We start from the raw sequence: 11,018 nt of genomic DNA on the forward strand, positions 1-11,018 counted from the left end.
CCTATGCTCCCTCCAGAGCTCAGAATGGCATGGAGGATGCCCCATCCATATATGCTCACATCAACCCTGTGATGTAGGTTGACCTGAGAGTGAGATTGATCCAGGGTCGTCCAGTAAACATCACCGCAGAATGGAGATTTGCATAGTGGTCTTTCCAGCCATAGTTCAACTGCTGTCCCACACTGGTATTATATGATGCTTTATAACAAGTCAAACCATTAGGCAATCCAGCCCACTCTGACTAGTCACGGCAGAGAAAGGTGGGAAGAGGCGTGGCTCAGTGGCACAGCATCCGCTTGGAACCCAGGAGGCTCCAGATTCAATCCCTGGCATCTACTGCTAAAGGATTTAGCAACAGGTGATGGGAAAGACCTCTGCCTCAGACCCTGGAGAGCTGCTGCCAGACACAGCAGGTAAGGTTGTGTTTGTTATCCTGACAGTCTTGCGTCAGTACAAGACAACTCTATAGGTCTGCATGCACTTTTACATATATTTCTATTATTCTTTTTGATGGCAGAAGAGTTGCCTACAAGAACAGACACTGGAATCCAGCTTTGGAGCAAGGCATGCCCTTCCTTGATGGACACTCTGTGATGGGCGACGCTGGTGGCCAGCCTGTGTTCTGTCTTCTGAAGAACACAGAGGCAGAGATGCATCAGCTGAGGGCCACCAAACGGCCATGCATGGTGGAAAGCAGGATCTCCAATACACAGTAATTCCTGCATATAAATGCTACTGTGAATTTTTTCTTATCGAGTTTTGTGGCTGGTAATGTACAGGGCACACACCTGTCAATCACAAAGTTTATATTCTGGCAGGGCCAATTGTATCCTAATGGCAGAACAGCAAGGAGGATCAGGCAATACAGGCGCCGTTTCCCCTCCATGTCCCCTTTTGAGGAAATTACTAAATTTGTGGTGTAATAAAACAAGAGACCAGGGGCACCTCAAAGACTAACAGAATTTATTCCAGCATGAGCTTGTTCTGAATGTTTGTGGTTGGGGAAATACACAGGAATCCAATCTTTCTAAAAAGAAGGGGGATCCCACTAAAGGATTCCACAAAGCCCCCCCTTCCTTACACGACATCTTCTGAACTTCTTGGAAGAGAAGCACCAACCAGTCTGCTGCAGATCCATCGCTGGCTGTTGACGCACCGCGTAGAGCTGACCTCTTTGCTACTCAGGTAGGCACAAAGACCTTCGCCTCCTATTGGAAACCTACAACACAATCACCCCAAGATCATCAATATCGGGCTATGCTGTGATCCAGAGAGTCCAAACAGCCCTTAGAGGATGGAGTCCCCCCCCCACCTCCGCTCCCTCTTCACTGACACACTTAAGTCTCACCCGTCCTTCCGACCCTTCCTAAGAGCCCTTTCCTGCTTCCTTGTTGTGGCATTTCCACCTGCCCTCTGTCTCTCTCTGCTTTTTCGCAGTCCCCAGCCACTGGACCCCTTCGACCCTTTTTGCTTCCCTTTCTGCCCGACAACCTCTCATAGCAAAAGCTTCCCCTCTCCAGGGAAAGTCTCACTTAAGGGCAAAGACGCACCCATTCATCACACCCTCCCTAAAGGGGAAACACAAATATGACAAGGCGATTCCGAGAAAGAAACGTGAAAGGCATCCTGTAAACCCCCATCATCAATTTCCCTGACCAAGGCAGGCCTCTGAATGGCCACTGGCGCCCCAATTCCGCGTCAAAGGGTGGAGGAAACCTTTCAGCTTCCTTCCTGGCCCTTACACTGGAGGCCAAGTTCAAGGGCTCATCCTCAATCTACTCAGAGTACCAGCCAAGCCGACTTTGGAGCCCAGCACGGACAGACGAAGCTGCCTTATAGTCACATGAGCCATGGTCCCATTCGGCTCTACAGCCTGATAAGTCACTGATATCCCAAAGCCTGCTGTTACCCCAGATTCTTTAACCGGAGATGTCAGGGATTGAGCCTGGGCCCTACTGCATGTCCAATGTGTGATCCAGCGCTGAACCACAGCTCTTCCGAGAGGCACTAAGACGAATCCCTTCCCTCTGGCTGGGCATGGAAAGGGAAGGGCTGTATTGGGTGAGCAATGCTTTCAGGGGAGGTCACCCACCAATTCAGGCTTCCTAAACTAAGGAACCGTCAGAAGCTTGCAAGCGACCAGAGCAGCAAAATCTAGACTGAAAAATCTACATGGGGGATTTTGTGCCTGAAGACCTTGAACTGACCTCACTAACAGTATACATATAAACATGAAATAACAAACATGAAATAACAAGCAGCTAAAAATAATACAGTTTAGAAGAATAAAAAAAGACAAAAACTAAACTACAAACTGAGTTCCGATTTTCTCTGCAACAAATATGTATCGTTTTCAAAGTCTCACTTATTCTATGTTAAAAACAAGAGCCCTCTTTTTTCTATTGTTCATGATTCTTTATCCATAAATCCAGATATCATCAAATCATTATTATCTATTTCATATCAAAAGTCTATACACGGCTCCCATTCAGCCACAAATTCAGACAATGTCTTTTCTCTAATCAGTGAAGTAAGTTTTGCCATTGATACAAACTCCAAAACGTTTATCCACCATTCCTCCATTGTAGGCAATGTTGGTGTTTTCCATTTTTGTGCCTAGAGTACTCGTGCTGCCGTGATCATATAGAGAAACAATGTTCCAAAACTTCTTTCCATCTGGCAGTCCATTTTTTAGATTTGAGATGTCATGTGGGTTTTTTAAATCTTTTATGTTTATTGTTTATAATTTAAATAAATAAAATTTATAAATGATGTGAAAAGATCTTAACTGACGCAAAATGTGGATGTTGACTACTTTTCATGAAGTTTAAAAAAAACCCAGAAGACTAGATGACCTTAACGCCACTATGTTTTGATTGTTTCAGTGCCAGGGCACCCAAAATGCGCTGGATCATCTGCAAGGAAAAATGCATTGCATAGGGAATACCGAGATTTTTGTCAAGAATACCGAGATTCTTTGTCAAGAATACTGAGATTCCCTATTGCATAGGGAATACCGAGATTTTTTGTCAAGAATTCTTGCAGTAAAAATTTCCCTAAAAACTGCCAGCCAGAAGTAGGCCTTCCTTACAGGTGATTCCCTTTAAACCCACCCTCCACTGCCCCAAAGTTCACAAGACTTACCAGTCGCTAAAGAGGGACCCATTGGGCTGTTTCCAGGGCTGTCCGACTTCCTCTCTCCGGAGGCCAATCCAATAATCAGTCAAGTCTTCAGAGCGCATTACAAAATCCTTTCAAAAATTGAGACATCTTCTCTTTTACAATAAACTATTTAATAAGCCATGTACATAAATGAATTCTACACTCCCCATCACCTGTTCTGAGCCAGTGGACAGAAGGAATCTACTCCCCTTCCTTCACGATATGGCCCAATTAGCCTGCTGAACCTCCGGTTGCGAGACTGTGAAGCTCAATGTTACCATTTCTTTTTAAAGGGTCAAACAAATTAATGGAGAAAAAGGCACAACACCCTAGAACTGGGCACAAGCAAGGAAAATAAGTAATTGCTGGCTGTGTCCCACGCTGAGCTATTTCCCGTCATTACTTATTTGATGGGGGTGGGAGTTCTCAGGCTGAATTCAAAGGCTGAACCAGAGGGAGGTGGTAGTCTTTGTTGTTCAGTGCTTCTCGTTTGCTAAAATCTGCAGCAGTCACAAGCAGACCCCGGTTGAGGAGGAAAGGGTGCCCACACGCTGAACCAGGATGGCTCCACTAGGTAGCCAGGAGGTCTTAAGGCAGTTAAGCAGTTAAGCCAAACGCAGATGACACAGCCTTGGGACCAAACAGCAGATTAAAAGTACCCCTTGCCATTTCAGGAAACTAGATGTCCAGGGACAGTGACAGATCCAGAGAATCTCAAGGCTACGGAGTTGAAGAGACCACGGGGGACGCAGGAAGAACCCGTTTGGATTCTTCTTCGGCTGCTTTGCCCACATGCAGATCCTTAACCCAGCCATACAAAGAACAAACACAGAAGACTGCGATGGAGGCTTCCGTCCACCCGCCCCCCCCCCACAAGCCTCACCCAGGAACCCCTAATAAGCACACACTTGTGCCCGATACACGCCACAAAACGCAACCTGCTCTCTCACCCTTTCCTGCGGAGTGTCCATCAGTACCAGGGAGCCTCCGTAGGAAAAGCAATGACTCTGACCAGCATCCCAGGTCTGTTCGGTATCAGAGAAAAAGTAGCACCTGCCTTCACTCCTGACCCAGCCACGGGGGCATGAATTGCTCAGAGCAGCTTGCAAACGCTGGCGCTTGGCTATTGAAGGGAAGACAAGAAGAAAAGCCATGAGAGCCATCGGCATCTCTACCTGCTGTTTCGGAGGAACTGTGGCCCAGCTAGATGATCACAGCAGACCGACACTGTTGAGAGAGCCAAGAGAAGAGCTTCCTACGGGAGTCCAGCACCTACCACAATCCGACCTCCAAACAAAGTTGCAGGATTTTGCAGGAGACTCGACCTGCTCTATGTCGCTTCCTGACTGTAGGATGAGTCAATTCAAATGCTAAAAGTAGCCAAGAAAGGAAGAGATCCACCACTGGAATGGACGTGTCATGAGAACAGCTGCATGCTCACCTGGACATCTCTGCCTGAAAAGGAAGCGGCTTAACATTTATAATGTATCTGCACTGAGGTGCTTTATTTCAGTCTCCAGTTCCTGTAGCTTTCGTCTGTGGGTTCCCAGTCTGAGTAGAGAGGTTGTGGGAACGACAGAGGAGCCAGGTGGGAGAGGAAAGGTGTGGGGCCCCGGGGCCAGTGGAGCTGCACGCTGGGGCCAGCGCAGTGGAAGGAATCCGGTTTGTGTCCAGAGAGGAGGTGGGCAGCAAAGCTGCAGCATCTGGGCAGGAGCTGGAGGGCATTAAGAACTCACCAGCCAGATAAATATTGAAAGCGATGGAGATCAACAACAGCACAGCCAAGGTAACAAGGAAGGCAATATCTTTCTTGGTGACTTCTGAATCACTTCTGTCAGCTGAAAGAGAAACACACACACACACAAAATGTATCGGAGCTTTTGATGTTGATGTTCTTGCAAACAGAAAAGTCGCAAGGTTCCAGAAACAAGAGTTTTGTGGCCCATTGCAGCTGGGCAGACAGATTGCAGCGTCCTAAAAGTTACTGATGGCAGGTACTTTCCATTTATACTCCAGCAGTGTAGAAGTGCCCCGATGGGGACAGCTGGAAAGTATTCCATGGCAGGGATATTTGATCACAGAAAAGAAGGCATAGAAAGACAGAGATGGGGGAGGACGGGATGTCTTTTGCTTGGCTATCTGGGACCACAGCAATTTCCTCTTATTTTCTGCTCAAGATTATGGGCTTCCTGCTAGAACAACTCAGAGGCCAACAGGCACTTACCAAGGCTTTGTACGGATCCCTTGCACCGATTTAGAACCACTTTCAATGTCCGTTTAGTTTCCACTTGTAAAACAGAAATTAAAGAAGACATCAAAGGGAAACTGTTAATAGAAATGAAGCTCAGCAGCCCATAACAGTGCACAAATATGAACAAAAAGATTCAATACAATGTCTCTCTGTCAACATCCCAAAATGGATCAACCTCATAAGGTCTGCCTGGAGCCTAGAAAGCCCCTCTTGGGGCGGGGGATCTTTTGAAACTCTCTTTGTGCCACTTTGATGTTCTTTTGGACATTTAATTAAAACTTGCCTATTTGTCATATATACCTGTCTGCATATGTGCCATGAATGTATTCTGTGTTATGTACTGGCCCTCTGAGGACATGAGAAGTTTCTTATTAATGTTAAGACAGCAAGTTATCTCACAAGTATTTACTTTCTCTTTCCCGGTGCCTCCAGCAAGTGTCCTTGAAGGCTGGCTGTGGCCAGCTCGAAATGTATCCTTCTTGGGAACTGAGATGATTTCGTTCTTTGTTCTGTCTAGCCTAAACCTAGCTTCTCCCTTTCACCTCCCCCTGGCTCTTGCACGTCCAAAACTGTAACGGTCCTTATCCTGATGGCGGGAACTTTCCCTATAACTAACATCACCAACCCCATTTACGTCACTTCTGCCAATTCAGCTGTCTGAGCACCTTGTACTTGATGGATCTCTAATAAAGTTACTTCAACCAGCACACCTGTGTGTTCGCTGTGGAGAACTTGGGGATTCTACCTGCCAGGGACTGGCATTTTTCCTTGGGGCTAGCTGCCTGCTTTGGTTTGCGCCTTACTCGTGCTGCAGAGTTAAGATGCGTTTTTTTCTTTTGCATTGTTTTAATTTGTGTAGGGGCTTGCATATTATTAGTCCATGTTTCTATGCGCAGAGGAACAAAGCGTACGCACAGATTTCCTTACAACCACATCAACAAAACTCTCAAAGGCAGGCTGCAGAGGGGGCCCTCTCTTCCCATCTCACTACTGAAACGTCAGAAGCCATCCATTTACTGTCAAAACTAGTAACACGTTATTTTTCGGCAAAATAGTGCAAAACATCCACAGAAGACTTTGCTTTGAGGAGGCCGTTCTGCACCCTTGTAATGCAAAAACCTTTGTGTCATTAACTCTGGTGAGCAACAGAAGTTCTGAGCAGCCACGTTTCTTACAAGCACATCACACAGTGCTCTGCAGCAGTAACGGGGGTGGGCAGGGGGGGGGATTACTGGGCTGCTTCCGGCTCTGCACCAGTTTGGCTCCCCTCCATTCAAAGGCCAAGATCTCAGCCCTGCAGAGCAGAAAAGAAGTTAACTTACCAAGAGATTTTCTGGTCCTTGAGTATCCATTGAGGAATAGAATTGCTTGATCAGAAACTACATTTTTGGGTCCATTTTCTAGATTTCCTTGAAGTGGATTCAGAGATCCCTTCATTTCTATTCGCTCAGACGATGGCTCTGCAATCCAATAGAACAATACTAGTAGTAACAGGGTCCATAAAGCATACAATGTACCTCTCTGAGATTCAGAGGTTACTACATAAACTCACTTTATTTAGTGTAATAATGAAAAATAGATTTAGGGTGGAGTATAGCACAGCCCTGTAGTGACTCCAGAGGACGTCCTGTTCAGGGGCTGGCTTGCTCGTGAGCTACAGCTGTACGTGATTTTGGAGATAGGCGTGGAAATGACAGCTATAGAAAGAGGAGAGACCCCTATAAAAGGAAATAATCATGCAGTGAGAAACCGATGTGGGTGGCTTAGTCAGAAGGAAACATCTGTGTGAGCTAAAAATAAGACACATTATTCATGATTAATTGTAATAATTGGTGTTAAGAATCAATATTATTATGCGTAATCATAATACTAATAGTCTGCCTTTTTCATTGAGATCTAAGGTGGATTACACAGTGCAAGTCAAAACACAATATAATCAACAACTGTAGTCAAACCAGAGAAACATACGGTCCATGGAAGGTGTTTCTGTTTTCAGATGGAGGCTGCCCCTTTGGTCCTTCTTCATCCTGCCAAACTGGAGCACTTTGAATGCAGCCCCACCTAAACTACTAGAGTCTGCAGCACACCTTGCTCAAGAGGAAGCCAAGAAGCCTTAAGATCAGGGGCCTGAAACATCCCATTTCTTCTGTCTTTTGTTTTATTGCTTTTCAGCAACATTACACAAAAATGCCCTTCTGCCCTTACCCAGATTCTTCAGAGCAAACAGAGGAGGCAGACAAGCGCTTCTTTTCAATGATTTTATTGAATATTGCAATATGGGTACCCAGCTTTCAAAGGCGCCGTGAGTACCAAAGAACATAAAGCTTACAAGCAGTTTTAGAGACATTTTTCTCAGTACAAAAGGAACTACCTGCTGAACAATTTGCGATTGGTCCTTTACATACATTTGATCTCTATAGTTATTTTGATTGGCTACTACTCCGTTCTCTTAGCTAGTCTCGTGAGCAATGTAACCTTTTCATTCCCCTTATTTGGTCACTATCCTTTGCTGACTCTGAATTTCTCACTTCTTGCTGACTTCCAAACCTTAGAATCAAAAGTTATAGATATAGGGAGTGAATGTGCTCTTCTTGTATCCTTTTCTTCCTTCTCATGAGACAATAGCCTAAAGAATGTGGCCTTATCTTAAGTTTCCTAAGCAACTGAGAAAAGAGAAACATTTTCGGCCGGAGTTATGCTGTTCTGAAGCAACTTTCTGCAAAGATGGAACAGTGAAAGAGAGAAGGGGGTGGGCGGGTTGCAAGCACTATTAATTCATTCTAAGAATATGTATATGAAAGTATGAAAGATTATAAACCCTTATGTAAAAGGAATATTAAAAATCTTCTCAACTCTACAAATCCCCCCTTAGTTTCTCTCGAAATTTATCACAAGTGAAACTTCTAATGAAACGTTTAAGTAAGCTTATAAAATAGCAGCAACAAGCCTCGTGAAGAACGCTGGAGAACTCAAAAACCTGCACTGTGCCCCTTCGAAGGCACTGCGTGGCACGGGGCTTTTTGGCTTTTTGTGAAAAGTCATTCTAATAAGTGGCTGATGACATCCTGCCAGCTCGCCCCTTGGTAGCATAACAGGAAAACCCCAAAGAGTACCAAAGGGAAAGTGGCATGATTCATGTGTGTCTTTTTCCAGCTCAATGGGAAAACCTTGTGTTGGCCATTGGCTGCTTGCAAGCACAGAGGTAGAACAAGACCGGCTGACACACAGCCTGGATTTCTGCAACAAATGGACAGCCGCTTCTGGCTGCCATTCTCTTTGGGCTCGGCGTCACTGCCACTTGGCATCTCCATAACCCTGTAGAAACCCAGTCCGTTTTTGAGCGGAATCCAGTTGCTCCCCCTTTGCAGAAAAATTGCAGAAGGAGCCTCGCAGACTAAGACCACAAACCACATGGAAGCTTGCCGTTTGGCCGTCTATCCCACATTGCAAAGCGCACAGTAGCTTGCAGCTCAGTAACTCTCATTCAGAAACCTCACAAGTACGTTTAAAAGTGCCTGTTTTTCACATATGCACACACCCGGGTGGAAAAACTCTTTGTGCAAAAGCTTTAGCAAGCAAAAAGCCCAATTCTATGCATATTTACACAGTTGTAAGCCCCACTGTATTCCACAGAGCTTACGCCTGGATAAATGAGCGCACTTCCTTAGGAGCAAGTTCTATTTATGAAAGTGGAACTTGCGACAGAGTAAGCGCACATAGGATCAGATGTCTTCTCTTTTGAAAGAGTCCCTTTACTCCCCCACCCCCATAAGCTAAGGCCTTAGAACAGGTTCATATGTTACAGCTAACATGTTAACTCAGTTGCTCAGATAAGTGATTGGTCTCCTCATGTGAGAATACAGTACCCCTCCTACCCTCTGCCTGGATTATAAAGACTCCCCTCTCTTTCCCCTCCTCGTATCTGAAGAAGGGAGCTCTGACTCTAGAAAGCTCTCCCCCTGCAAATCTAGTTGCTCTTTAAAGTGCCACTGGACCTGATTCTTGCTCTTGGGCTACAGACCAACATGCTACGTCCCTGAAACTATCTTCATGTGGGAAGAGTTATGCCTGAGCTTGGGAGACACAAAGATCACACAGTTGCTATCCTATTACAAAACATTTTTTTTCTCTTTCCACGTGGCAACAACCAGATCTTCCACATGTTTGGACTTTAGATAATACATCTATGCATAGAAAGCAAAAGAGAACCAAAAATAGAATACGGAAAACGAGGCACCCCCTTTGCTGCCTGCTCATTAACCAAAACAAACCAGAAAAGGTTTATTTATATTCAGCCTCCTCTTTCCTACATTGACCAACAATGAATGAATGAACTGACTCTCTTTTAAGATTCTGGGAACATTTATTCATTTTCACACTATTTTAATGTTTCTCTTCAGCTTATAGTTTATCGTATGTTTTGAGATTTTCAAAAACCTGTAAGGGATTTTTCCTAACATCTTTGTAACTACAAAAATGGCACTTCAATCTAAACTTCTGACCACACTTTCTGGACTTTGACTTTTCCTCTTCTAGTGGCTGGCCAGAATCTCTGTGGAAGCCCATCAGGAGAGAATGAACTCAGCAGCCTTTACCTAATGCTTGGCATTTAGAGATAGACTGCTTGTGGCCATGGAGGCTCCATTCTTCTCATGGTTATAGATCCAAAGGAGTTAGCATTATGTCTGCAGTAGCAAAATAGCAGAGTCCAGTAGCACTTTTAAGACTAACGAACTTTATTGTAGCGCAAACTTTCGATAGCCACAGCTCTCTTCGTCAGATGCATCTGGCCAATGCTGTGGTTCTCGAAAGCTTGTGCTACAGTAAAGTTTGTTAGTCTTAAAGGTGCTACCGGACTCTTTGCTATTTTCCTTTTTCTCGGTTCCTAGGAGCCCGTTAGATCTCCCCTCGCTCCACGAGCCGTTTAACCCCCTTTCAAGGCCATCGCGGGCCAGCGGCCACCTCGTGCGCTCCACGTGCGCGGAAAAGAAGCTTCCTTTTGCGCGTCCCGGATCTCCCGGCCGTCGACCCCCCGCCCGTCGTCTCCCTATTGAAACCCCTGGCGGGGGCCTCCTCCAAGCCCCAGTCTAAGCCTCTCCCTCACCTTGTCTCGGGCAGTTCCTTTTCTTGCCCCACAACCAGGATCACAGAACCGAAAGAGAAACTGAGCGCACGCCCCAGTCCGCTTCTCTCCGCCCATCGCAACTGAGAAGGCGCGGCCCTTCTCGGGGAGCCTAGCCGGGGCTCCTACCGGGGTCCGGGGGAGTCAGAGGACACTTCCCCGGGGAGCTCCAGGCATGCCACCGACTCTCCCAGCTCGACGGTCCGATTATGCTCTGCGGGCTCCAGCTATGGTTGCCAGCTCCAGCGTGCGAAATTCCTGGAGATTTGGGGGGTGGAGCCTGGAGAGGGCAGAATTTGGGGAGAGGAGAGGCGGGACCTCAGCAGAGCATAATGCCAAAGAGTTCCCCCTGCAAAGCAGCCAATTTCTCCAGGAGATCCCAGTCGGGTGGCCTGGAGATCAGTTGTAATGCCAGGCGATCTCCAGCCGTCACCTGGAGGTTGGCAAACCTAGAGCGCCATCGAAGCGCCGAGCTTTGCAGAC

General features: G+C 46.2%; 1 protein-coding gene across 1 annotated transcript; it reads right to left on the reverse strand.

Moving 5' to 3' along the window:
• Positions 1-946: 946 nt before the first annotated feature.
• Positions 947-10,818, reverse strand: LOC129344689 (C-type lectin domain family 2 member D-like). Its single transcript, XM_055001522.1, has 7 exons — positions 10,518-10,818; positions 6,736-6,873; positions 5,387-5,449; positions 4,899-5,000; positions 4,113-4,285; positions 3,145-3,251; positions 947-1,219 (listed from the first exon to the last, which is right to left on the reverse strand). The coding sequence occupies exons 2-7, from the start codon at positions 6,848-6,850 to the stop codon at positions 1,078-1,080; spliced, it is 702 nt and encodes a 233-aa protein (XP_054857497.1). The 5' UTR covers positions 6,851-6,873; positions 10,518-10,818; the 3' UTR covers positions 947-1,077.
• Between the last annotated feature and the right edge of the window lie 200 nt (positions 10,819-11,018).

Source organism: Eublepharis macularius, chromosome 17 (assembly GCF_028583425.1).
Source record: "Eublepharis macularius isolate TG4126 chromosome 17, MPM_Emac_v1.0, whole genome shotgun sequence".
Classification (NCBI taxonomy): Eukaryota; Metazoa; Chordata; class Lepidosauria; order Squamata; family Eublepharidae; genus Eublepharis; species Eublepharis macularius.